Source organism: Mauremys reevesii, linkage group 2, assembly GCF_016161935.1.
Source record: "Mauremys reevesii isolate NIE-2019 linkage group 2, ASM1616193v1, whole genome shotgun sequence".
In the NCBI taxonomy this organism is placed as follows: Eukaryota; Metazoa; Chordata; order Testudines; family Geoemydidae; genus Mauremys; species Mauremys reevesii.
In genome coordinates, this window is record NC_052624.1 from 58,834,963 (window position 1) to 58,848,192 (window position 13,230).

Here is a 13,230-nt window from a genome sequence, read left to right on the forward strand (position 1 = left end):
AATGGGAGACTGATATTGGTGTGTTTTATTATGTTTACATTGAAAATAAATATTGGTTGAATTGTAGAAGACGAAGTGTAGAATTGTGGAAGAATTGTGGAAGACGAAGTGAACCAACCCATGTTACCTTCATCGTATTTGCCATTTTCCTCCTTCGAAATACAAGTGAAGAAGCCAGATGTATACAGTGGGAGGTTATACACAGATATATAGAGGGGGGAGGGATAGCTCAGTCATTTGAGCATTGGCCTGCTAAACCCAGGGTTGTGAGTTTAATCCTTAAGGGGGCCACTTAGGGACCTGGGGCAAAAATTGGTCCTGCTAGTGGAAGCAGGGGGCTAGACTCAATGACCTTTCAAGGTCCCTTTCAGTTCTAGGAGATTGGTATATCTCCTATTATTATGAGGTTTTCCAGATTCATTTTTTAAGAAGTGAGGTGCAGCCACAGAGCCGTGTCCTTTCTCCACATGTAAGATCAGCATCATCATTGAAAGCACACTCCAAACATAGACCAAAATATACTAACTAGCAAGAGCTGGTTGTTCTGGCCCTAGCAACTTTTAATCCCACAATATTTTAAAGAATGATCTGATACTTGACCCCACCTGGTCTTTTATTTCAAAATGATTTTTCCAGCAGTACAGACTTGATTGAATTTGGCTGGCTATTGCCACAGAAGAATGCACTGATGAACAACGTTAAGCAACATGCCAAGAATGGTATACGTACAATTATCTTCCTGTACAGCATATGTAATGGATGTGGCAGCTTATATGTACTCTCAGTTGGCCAAAGCAAAGCCCTTTTCTAAACCTTTAACGTCCAATTGTGCATGTCTCCTCAAATGTTTTGCCCAGCTCTATTAAAACAAGATCAAAGTTATCAAATTGGAAGCAGATTGAGCAGTGAAGCATTTTGGCCTCTATTCTACAGTATCTGTGTTGACTATGAGATCCCATTAACTAGCTACAGATGTTCTATAGTTCCTACATTACGTGGCCTTAAAATAAACTAAGTTTGGCAATCCTCTCCGTGTAATATCTGAATGATTTTCCACATTCTTTATTATAGACTTCACCTTTACAGTAAACAGACTTACCAATTGGTTCCAGTGTAAAAACAAAACCAGACAAAGGGAGACATTTGATTCCAGTTTGGATAATGGGGAAATACTGTGAGAACAGCCATTGATTTCTCTATAACCAGAAGTGAAAAGTCACTTTCCTGCACATGTCATGGTAGTGCCAGCAGAAACTGACCAGCCCTTCCCAATGTGTCTACAGGGTTTCAATGGCTGATAGTGGGAGTAGCCCTTCCTGGTAGCTGCTGAGAAAAGCTGATTGGGGAATCGTGACCACATGTATTTTGGCTAAGGTGAGAGAAAAGCTTAAATGTTATATATTTTATTTCCCTCATAGACCTAGAAGCTGGGAAACAAAGGGGCAAAAGACATTATAATTATTTTTAATTCTGTCTGTCACAAGTAAGCAGAGGCATCTGAAAGTGTGAAATATTCCAAGCTCCTGTAGGGTGTAAATACTAAACAAAAACTAAAGGTGGTTTTGATTTTGTCCTTGGCAAACCAAAAGGTGAGTTTGCCAGAAGCAAACCCAAAACAGGGCTGCCTGAGTCTGTCTGTCTCTCTCTCAATAAGTAGATGAGTTATGTTCCTCAACTGTTGTTTAAGCATGACGGTTAACTATATTAAAGGGAAAACACTCTGATAATAAAATATTATAACAGAGCTGTGTAAACCACTATGACTATACATGGATCAATCAACATTTCTAAAACTCCATTGAAAAAGCTGAAAAAATGTTTAAATCTATCTATGGTAAACCCCCCCACACACAGTTTTTTGTTAAATAGCTATTTACATGGTTGACATTAATCAGCTCCAAAAGGAGCCATCATGGTCATTGGGCCAATAATAATTATTTTTAAATCTTTTGGAAATAGCCTTAATGGTTTCCAAAGAACCAGTAAGTTCTGTTAGGTCAATAATACAGGTTTTAACAATACTTTATAAACAAACAGTTTGTGATCTATTTTGTCAATATATATTTCCATGAAAGGCTTGTAATCATTAATATAAAAGCAGTTTAAAATTAACCAACACGCCCCAAAGGATTTTACCAATAGGACTAAGTAACTCTAAAGCTGTGAGACAATGAAGAAATAAATGTCTCTGCTCTGTTTTTTACTACGTGTTTTAAACCTGCAGACATCTCAGTAAGGATGCACCTCATTAATATTACTTAGCTGTGGGTTGCGTGTGTATTTATATAAATAGATTAGTTTGTAACATTAATGTTAATGAGACACTTGTGCATTTACAAGTGCATAGTAATGTCCTTTCTTTGCCAGCAGCTGGCTGTGTGTCCCTTGTTCCACTACTTTTCCATTATGAATCACTGCTATGACATCAGCGTTCTGGACGGTCGTCAAGCGGTGAGCAATAATAATGCAGGTTCGACCCTTCCTGGCATCGTCCAAGGCTTTCTGGACAATCTGTAGACAGATGCAGTGAAAAACTTGTTATTACTTGGAGAATCTTCCCTTTCATAGGTAACACCTTTGCCTTTATAGTTCACATTATCACTTGGGTGTTCCTCACTGGGGTTTAGGAGTCAGGACTTCCCATGCATGAAGGAGGCCTCAAACACAGGGGCCTGATATTACAACCTTTATTTGTGTGAGTGATTCCACTGAAGTCATTGAGACTACTCTCATGAACAAAGGCTAGCAGAATGAGGTCCATAAGGATTTAGTTTGGACCAACACAACTAATTTGCAGAGGTGTAATGAATTGTCTGTGATAGCGGCTGCTTACCAAATGTGTGTGTTATATTTGATACTGCATGCTGTCTGTTTCCAACTACACGCCATATTTAGAGAAACTAATAACCTCTATCCTCCCCACCATATGCACTTGTCCAAGTGTTTGTCAGTTAGACATGCACAGTACTTAGATCAGTTTGGAGAAAGCAGACCAGCCAAATACATAGACATGACTAAAACTTGCATGTTCATTGATAGTACCAGCAATGCCAGACACTTCTTGTTAGCCATAAAAATCCAAAATTCAGGATCCTGACATCTGGCTCACAACTGGATGGTGGTTTGCATCGCCATCCAAATGAACAGTTTATTCGTCCCTATGGAGTCTGCCCCCTCTCCTGGAGATGGTGGATGCAGTGAGAAAGCTCAGTCAGCTGAGCAGCAGAGGATAGCTTAATTACTCTCTCTTCCCTTCACAACATCTCCTGAGAGGTCGGAGGTGTTGCTGAAGCCTTTTTTCCAAGCCAGCTGCTCCTGCATGTCACATCTTACCCTCTGAATGCAGATAGATTAAAGGACTGGGAAGTGGACAGAGGCTTCTTCATTGTTCCATTCTGTCCTGACAGCCAGCAGTTCTACTGGCAGAGTGGATCCCTCTCGGTTTCTGTAGCAACACCTGTTCCCCCAGACAGAGCAGGAAATAGTGCAGAAAGAGACCCACTTTGCTGCTAGTGCTGCTGGCTGAAGGAAAGAGGAAGGAGCTGGTGACTTGCCTTACAAGGCCTCCTCTAGTAGATCACAGTCTACTGTTTGAAGACACCTGTCTCAAACTCAAAGTTGCTAATTATGAATGGGATTTTCCAAAGTGCTCAGCATTGGTCTAACTGTGAACCCATTAAAAAAGTCCCATTGACTTCATAACTGACTTTGAATGAACTTAGGCAGGCCAAAAATGAGGAGTTCTGAAAATCCCACTTTCTCTCCGGCCCCAAGTATTGTTGACTACCATCAGCTCCCAATTTAGACAGCAGGAGTTGAAGGCACTCTACACCTTGCAAAAGCAGGCCGTAGACAGAGAGGGAGCTAAGGGTTGTTCTGTGGAACTTTCAAAATTGTATTGTAGATGGAGCGCCTGTGTTCTTGCAGTGAAGAATTCGAACCAGGTATTTTGTGTGTATTACAAATGGTAGAATGCATATTACTAACCTTTTCACTTTCCGTGTCAAGAGCAGATGTGGCTTCATCCAGAAGCAGAACTGCTGGCTTACGAACTAGAGCACGAGCAATTGCTATTCTTTGTTTCTGACCTCCAGAAAGTTGTGCTCCTTTGTCACCTACTCGGGTATTATACTTCTGTATAAGTATATATTCATTGTGAAGGAAAGTGAGAAACAGAAAGTTATAGTTTTAAAGCAGATAATGTACTATATTAAGCATTTCCATTGTGAAAGAAAAAATAATAATGTAATTGTTTTTAATAAAAAATAAGATGTTATAAGATTTTATTAAGTGTTTGAATCAAAATGCATTTCTATAGCTACACGTATTGATAACTGCTCTGTAAAGAAAATTCATTTCAGCATTAGAAAAAGATTAACTCCCAAGTGGTGCAGCCACTGATGTGTCTAGTCAAAGACACCTGTACTTAAAACATATAGATTTCAAGAGACTTTTATAATTTCAAGGTCCTTGAGACCAATACTCAGGAGGTGATCATTTATTTCTCATACATCCAAAACTTTCTTCTAAGTACATTTTCAAAAAACTAGGTGGTAATGAACAAAAAATTGTTTTTTTTTAATTTTCAATTGTCATTTTCAATTCCATGCAACTCTACAGGAAGCCCTATTTCTTTGGGTTTTTCCAAGGTCTTTCTCCACTTTAAGAACTAAGTCCATGGCAAAAAAATGGTTTCTTACCTTTCTGTAACTGTTGTTCTTCAAGGAGTGTTGCTCATATTAATTCCAGTTAGGTGACTCCCAAGCCTTAACTCAAAGGTGGGGTCGGAGTCAAGGAGCCGCAGATTGGAGGCTCGCTCTGCCAAAGGCTGCATCATCCTGAGATGGCATTGTGGGACGTGAAGGTGTGAATGGAGGCCCAGGTGGTGGCTCTGCAGATTTCCTGGAGCATAATGTGAGCCAGAAAAGGAGCTAATGATACCTGAGCCCTCGTGGAGTGAGCCGTGACAGCAGGTGGAGGGACATTTGCCAAGTTGTAGCAAGCACGGATACAGCCGGTGATCCAAGAGGTAATTCGCTGAGAGGAAACCGGAGTGCCTTTCATCCGCTCCACGATGGCGACAAATAACTGAGTTGTTTTACGGAAGGGCTTTGTTTGGTCTATAGAGTGCCCTTCTAACATCCAGGGAATGGAGATGCTGTTCCCGAAGATCAGCATGCGGTTTGGGGTAGAAGATATCCTGGCTTACATGGAAGTGCAACACCACTTTTGGCAGAAAGGCCGGATGAGGCCTTAGTTGAACCTTATCTTTTTGAGAAATGGTATAGGAGAGATCACAGGTGAGAGCCCGTAGTTCATACACCCGACGTGCGGAAGTGATGGCCACTAGGAAGGCGACTTTCCAGGAGAGATAGAGAAGTGAACAGGTGGCCAGTGGCTCGGAAGGAGGGCCCATAAGGTAGGAGAGGACCAAGTTCAGGTACCATGCAGGCACGGGTGGCTTCACTGGAGGATGAATTTTTTCCAGGCGTTTGAGGAAACGTCGCACGACCGGGTGTGTAAACACAGAGCGCCCTGCCGCGCCTGGGTGGAACGCAGAGATGGCTGTGAGGTGAACCTTAAGGGATCCAAAAGCTGGGTGCTGGTCCTTTAAGAACATCAGGTAGTCTAAAATGCAAGGGATTGAAGCCTGGAGCGGAAGCACCTGTCTCTGAGCACACCAGCTGGAAAACCTCTTCCACTTAGCCTCGTAGGTAAGTCTAGTTGACAGCTTGTGGCTTTCGAGGAGCACCCGCCTCACTGAGTTCTAACAGGCACGTTTGGCCTGGTTCAGCCATGGATCCTCCAGGCCATGAGGTGGAGGACCGGAAGGTTCGGGTGCAGGAGATGATGGTGGTTCTGGGAGATGAGGTCGGGGTTGAGAGGAAGGCGTAGGGGAGCTCGAACTGATAAGTCCAGCAGGATCGAGTACCCAGCACTGGCGCGGCCATGCAGGGGCTACCAGTATGACATCCGCCCTGTCCCGGCAGACTTTGAGGAGCACCTTGTGAATGAGCGGGAACGGTGGGAAGGCATAAAACAACTGGCTCAACCACGTGATCTGGAAGGCATACACTATCGAGCCTGGGCTGTGACCTCGAAAGGGGCAGAAGGTTGGGCATTCCTGTTGGTCCGTGAAGTGAACAAGTCAACTCGGGAAAACCCCCAGGTGCGGTAAACGGAGTGAATGATGTCCGGCCATATCGACCACTCGTGTGTGAGAAAACGCTTACTTAAGCTGTCAGCCAGTATGTTCTGGACACCCGGCAGGTACGAGGCCTGAAGGGTGAAGGAGTGGGCTAAGCAGAAGTCCCACAGAAGGAGGGCTTCTTGGCAGAGCGGCAATTACTGGGATCCACCTTGCTTGTTCAGGTAGACCATGGCCGTGGTGTTGTCCGTTAGGACTGCTACGCAGCGCCCTTGTAAGTGAGGAGAGAAGGCTTGGCACGCAAGGCGAATCACCCTGAGCTCTTTGATATTGATGTGCAACGACAGTTCGCTTTCGTGCCATAAGCCCTGCATTGTCAGGCTCCCAAGGTGGGCCCCCCATCCCAGGGCAGATGCATCTGTTACCAGGGTCAAGGTGGGTTGAGGGGGGTGGAAAAAGACCCCAGCACCCACCCTCTGAGGATCCAGGCACCATCGGAGGGAGTCGAGTGTGCACTTCGGGACCATGAGGACCATTTCCAGGCTGTTGCATCCCGGTTGATAAGCGGACGCCAACCACGTTTGTAGAGGCCTGAGCCTCAGCCTGGCGTGTTGTACCACGTAGGTACAGGATGCCATGTGACCCAGCAACCTGAGGCACTGTCTTGCTGTGGTGGTGGGAAATTTGCAGAGGCTGGTAATTATGCTTGCCATAGCCAAGCGCTGTGCCTCCTGAAGGAAAGCCCTTGCCTGGTTTGTGTCCAGGACCACACCTATAAACTCTATTGTTTGAATAGGGGATAGGACGTTCAGCATGAGTGAACATGTCCGTGGCCCATTGTACCTGAGACTGGACATGTTGATGAGACTGACCCCGTAGAGCCAGTCATCGAGGTATGGGAAGACGAGCACGTGGTGACAGCGAAGGAAGGCTGCCACGACCACCATGCACTTCGTAAAGACATGAGGGGCTGTGCAGAGGCCGAATGGAAGGTCCGTGAACTGATAGTGCATGTTGTTCAACATGAAGTGGAGGAAACATCTGTGAGATGGAATAATCAAAATGTAAAAGTACACGTCTTTCATATCAAGGGTGACATACCAGTCTCCCGGATCCAGCGAGGGAATGATAGTGGCTAAGGAAACCATATGGAACTTCAAGTTGACGATGTGCTTGTTGAGCTCCCTGAGGTCCAGAATGGGCCATAGGCCTCCTTTTTCCTTGGAGACAAGGAAATAACGGGAGTAGAAACCCTTGCCCCATAGCTCCTGAGGCACTTCCTCCACTGCCACTAGGGCAAGGAGGGATTGTACCTCCTGGACAAGGAGTTGCTCGTGAGAAGGATCCCTGAAGAGGGACGGGAAGGAGGGTGGGAGGGCGGGATGGAATGGAAATGGATAGAATATCCCATCTGCACCATGCGGCAGACCCAATGGTTCAAGGTAATATGGGACCAGGCATGGTAGAAATGGGATAGACGGTTCAGGAACATGTAACTGTCCGGGATGAGAGCTGGTAGTCCGTCCAAAGGCGTACCTTCAAAATGGGTGCTTAGGGCCCGGGGGAGGCTTAGACTGTCCTTGACCCTGTCTAGAGGGGGGGGGGGGGGAAGATGGTCTATGTTGGGAGTATCTGTTTCTCCGACGAGAAAAGTCCTACCTCAGTCTAGGCGGGAAGGCACACTGCTGGGTGGTCTGGGGTTTAAATGGCTTTCGTTGGTTAGCCGGGGTATGCATACCTAAAGATTTGATAGTGTTTCTCGTATCCTTTAAGGTATGCAAGCGGGAATCAGTTTGCTCTGCAAACAAGCCCTGACCATCAAAGGGGAGATCTTGGATGGTGCTTTGGACCTCCGGCAGGAGACCCGAGGATTGCAGCCAGGCATTCCGTTGCATGGCAATGCTAGAAGCCAGAGTGCACGCAGCCGCTTCCGCAGCATCGAGGGAAACCTGGAGGGAGGTCCGGGCCACCAATTTACCTTCCTCAGCAATGGCCCTGAGTTCCGTACGGGCCTCCGTTGGGAGATCTTGGAATTTAAGGACAGAAGACCAAGAGTTAAAGTTGTATCTACTGAGGATCACCAACTGGTTAGTGATCCTAAGTGAGAGACCCCCAGTAGAATAAACCTTTCTCCCAAAAAGGTCCAGGCGTTTAGCGTCCTTTGATTTGGGCACAGGCCCTTGCTGGCCTTGTCTTTCTCTGGCGTTTATCGCATCTACCATGAGTAAGCATGGGACGGAGTGAGTGAAAAAGTACTTGTAGCCCCTGGTGGGAACAAAGTATTTCCTTTCTACCCCCTTGGCTGTGGGAGGGATAGAGGGAGAGGTTTACCAGAGATACTTGGCATTACTTTGAATAGTCTTGTTCATGGGGAGGGCCACCCTGGAAGGTCTTTTGGGGCCTAAAATGTCCACCATAGGGTCCTCCTCCTCCACAACCTCCTCAGCTTGGAGGTTCATATTAAGGGCCATGCGCGAAGCAATTCTTGAGGATCTTAAAGTCCACTGGAGGTGGACCAAACATGGATGTGCCAGCCATGGCCTCATCAGGGGAGGACGAAGACGACTCCACCAGGAGAGCCGGGGCAGAAACAGCTTCTTGGTCAGCCGCAGGTATCTCCTCTTGGGCCCCTGGGGTACCACTACCATGGATGCTGACTCCACGGGTTGGTCCGGGGGAGGGCGGCTGAGGGTTGCCTCGGGAGGATGGGTGTCCGAGCGTGACAACAGACAGGCCCCTGGGGGGGCACCTTGGGCCTGATGATAAGCCCAGAGGGTCCAGAATTGCCACTGAGGCTGCCAATTAGGCACTGGGGGGTCTTGTCCGAGGTTTTGCGGGCCTTACTTGGTAATGTCTGAAGCCCCTGAAGCTCTCCCTGACCTGCTGGAGGGGGATTGGGACCGTGACAGCCAAGGAGGGGTGGTGCGTGAGTGGAGTAAAGAGGGCACTAAGTCCCCGGAAGGTCATGCGGTGATCGGTGCTGTGAGGCCAATCGTGATGAAAAGCAGTGCCACGAGGAAGAGCAGTGCCACACTGGTGACCGGTGCCGCTTGGGTGACCGGTGCCGCTCGGGTGACCGGTGCCATGATGGAGAGCGGCAGCGGGCCGGGGACTGGTGCCGTGGCAACAGTCGACTCGGGGATCAGTGTCCCATGTGGAGACAGTCCAAACGGTGCCGCAAGGTCGCTGAGCGAGACCCGGACCTCGAGCGGGACCACGTTCCAGCAGTCAACCGTGACCTCGAGTGGGAACAGCTCCGAGGGTCGGGGCTGCAAGACCAGTGCCGCGAGTCTAACCAGTATTGTGAGTAAGACTGGTACCTGGGGTGGTGCCAGGACTCGGAACGATGCCAGGACCCTGAGCAGCATGGAGATGCTGGTCTAGGGGCAGACAGTCCAAACATTGCCAGCTTGCCCTTGGATGGTACCAGAACTCAGGCTAGGGCCGGTGCTGGGGCCAGGGGTACCGGGGCTGTCACTTCGATGAGCCCTCTAGTGGCCTCGAAGGTATCCGGAGTGCAAGGTAATGTAATCTCCTCCACTTGAATGGTACCCTGTGCTGAGCTGGCATTTTGCTCGGTTGGGGCCGGAACAACTGCTTCAACCCTAACGATGGGTCCTCCCAGGGCTTGCTTCTTTCCGGCAAATGGGAATGGGAACAGTGCCGAGGTGGGTGTTTCTGGGGCCCGGGAGATCATCGGTCCCAAGGTGGGCATGGGATCTTCTGTGGTGCCTGAATCGGCAGTTCTGGGGGAGCACTGCGCACCGAGGCGCTTGGGCCCACGTCTTGAGAGAGCCGCAATGCAGACTCCATGAAGCGTTGCTAGAGTCGAATTTCCCTCTCTTTTCTTGTCCATGGCTTGAAACCCTTACAGATTCTACACTTGTCAGCCTGATGGCCCTTGCCCAGACTCCTAAGGCAGGAGTTGTGGGGATCACCAATAGGCATGGGCTTATTGCAAGAATTGCAAGGCTTGAAACCCTGGGACGGCATGCCCCAGGGTCCCGCAGGGCAGTTGATGAGAGCTAAACTGCCCTCAATGACTGAACTATGCTTAACACTACAGAGAAAAACACTTAACACTAACTATTAACAATTAACTAACAACAATTGTGATAAGCTAGGAATTAGTGGAGCACTTGAGAAACCAAGAGGCCACTGTTCCAACAACCATCACAGGCAGTAAGAAGGAACTGAAGGGGGGTCGGGCCGGCAGGGTCTTATATAGAACGCCATATCGGCACCACTCCAGGGGGCTCCCCAGATGGCCCGACGGGTAGCTGCTAGGGAAAAAGTTTCCGAGTTCCGTGCATGCGGCGCGCACACACACCTAACTGGAATTGATATGAGCAATCACTCAAAGAAGAACAGAAAGGTTAAAAGAACAGGAGTACTTGTGGCACCTTAAAGACTAATGAATTTATTTTATCATGAGCTTTCGTGAGTTGCAGCTCACTTCTTCGGATGCATAGAATGGAACACACAGAGAGGGGAAATTTATACATACAGAGAACATGAAAAAGAGGAAGTATGCATACCAACAGGCAGAGTCTAATCAATTGAGATGAGCTATCCTTAGCAGGAGGAAAAAAAACTTTTTGAAGTGATAATTAAGATGGCCTATAGAAGGTGTGAGGAGAACTTAACATAGGGAAATAGATTCAATTGGTGTAATGACCCAACCATTCCCAGTCTTTGTTTAGGCCACAGTTAATAGTATCTAGTTTGCATATTAATTCAAGTTCAGCAGTTTCTCTTTGGAGTCTGTTTTTGAAGTTTTTTTGTTGCAAAATTGCCACCTTCAAGTCTGTCACTGAGTGGTTAGAGAGGTTGAAGTGTTCTCCCACTGGTTTTTCAATGTTATGATTCCTGATGTCAGATTTGTGTCCATTTATTCTTTTGCGTAGAGACTGTCCAGTTTGGCCAATGTACATGGCAGAGGGGCATTGCTGGCACATGCTGTCGTCATCATGAATAGGTCGGAATATGAACAAGAGGCTGCCAGGCAGCTCTCTAACTCCACATTCTACAAGCCATTACCCTCTGATCCCACTGATGATTACCAAAAGAAACTACACCATCTGCTCAAAAAACTCCCTGAGAAAGCACAGGAACAGATCTATACAGACACATGCCTGGAACCCCGACCAGGTGTATTCTATTTGCTACCCAAGATCCATAAACCTGGAAATCCTGGACGCCCCATCATCTCAAGCATTGGTACTTTAACAGCAGGATTGTCTGGCTATGTGGACTCTCTCCTCAGGCCCTATGCTACCAGCACTCCCAGCTATCTTCGAGACACCACTGACTTCCTGAGGAAACTACAATCCATCAGTGATCTTCCAGAAAACACCATTCTGGCCACTATGGATGTGGAAGCCCTCTACACTAACATTCCACACAAAGATGGACTACAAGCCATCAGGAACAGTATCCCCGATAATATCACGGCTAACCTGGTGGCTGAACTTTGTGATTTTGTCCTCACCCACAACTATTTCACATTTGGGGACAATATATATATTTTCAAGTCAGTGGCGCTGCTATGGGTACCCGCATGGCCCCTAAGTATGCCAACATCTTTATGGCTGACTTAGAACAACGCTTCCTTAACTCTCGTTCCCTAACGCCCCTACTCTACTTGCGCTACATTGATGATATCTTCATCATCTGGACTCATGGAAAAGAAGCCCTCGAGGAATTCCACCGTGATTTTAACAATTTCCATCCCACCATCAACCTCAGCCTAGACCAATCCACACAAGCGGTCCATTTCCTAGACACTACTGTGCTAATAAACGATGGTCACATAAATACCACCCTATACCGGAAACCCACTAACCGCTATACTTACTTACATGCCTCCAGCTTCCATCCCGGACACACCACACGATCCATTGTCTACAGCCAAGCTCTAAGATACAACTGTATTTGCTCCAATCCTCAGACAGAGATAAACACCTAGAAGATCTCTATCAAGCATTCTTAAACCTACAATACCCTCCTGCTGAAGTGAAAAAACAGATTGACAGAGCCAGAAGAGTACCCAGAAGCCACCTACTACAGGTCAGGCCTAAAAAAGAAAATAACAGAACGCCACTAGCCATCACCTACAGCCCCCACATAAAACCTCTCCAGCGCATCATCAAAGATTTACAACATATCCTTAAAGATGATCCTCACTCTCACAGATCTTGGGAGACAGGCCAGTCCTCGCTTATAGACAGCCTCCCAACCTGAAGCAAATACTCACCAGCAACCACACCATACAACATAAACACTAACCCAGGAACTTATCCTTGCAACAAAGCCCGATGCCAGCTCTGTCCACATATCCATTCAAGTGACACCATCATAGGACCTAATCACATCAGACACGCCATCAGGGACTCGTACACCTGCACATCTACCAACGTGATATATCCCATCAAGTGCCAGCAATGCCCCTCTGCCATGTACATTGGCCAAACCGACAGTCTCTACGCAAAAGAATAAATGGACACAAATCTGACATCAGGAATCATAACATTCAAAAACCAGTGGGAGAACACTTCAACCTCTCTAACCACTCAGTGACAGACTTGAAGGTGGCAATTTGCAACAAAAACTTCATAAACAGACTCCAAAGAGAAACTGCTGAACTTGAATTAATATGCAAACTAGATACTATTAACTGTGGCCTAAACAAAGACTGGGAATGGTTGGGTCATTACACCAATTGAATCTATTTCCTATGTTAAGTTCTCTCACACCTTCTATGGGCCATCTTAATTATCACTTCAAAAGTTTTTTCCTCCTGCTAATGATAGCTCATCTCAATTGATTAGACTCTGCCTGTTGGTATGCATACTTCCACCTTTTCATGTTCTCTGTATGTATAAATTTCCCCTGTCTGTGTGTTCCATTTTATGCATCCGAAGAAGTGAGCTGCAGCTCACGAAAGCTCGTGCTAAAATAAATTTTTTAGTCTTTAAGGTGCCACAAGTACTCCTGTTCTTTTGCGGATACAGACTAACACGGCTGCTACTCTGAAACCTGTCATGAAGGTTAAAATGTACTTGAAATATTTTACCTTTCAG

General features: G+C 46.8%; 1 protein-coding gene across 1 annotated transcript in view; it reads right to left on the reverse strand.

The window, feature by feature from the left end:
- Positions 1-689: 689 nt before the first annotated feature.
- The window catches only part of LOC120398549 (ATP-dependent translocase ABCB1-like), an 80,215-nt gene continuing 67,674 nt past the window's right edge, over positions 690-13,230 (reverse strand). The window contains 2 exon segments of the mRNA XM_039526059.1: positions 690-2,511; positions 3,988-4,134. Of these exon segments, the coding sequence (XP_039381993.1) occupies positions 2,314-2,511; positions 3,988-4,134 (345 nt within the window). The 3' untranslated portion in view covers positions 690-2,313.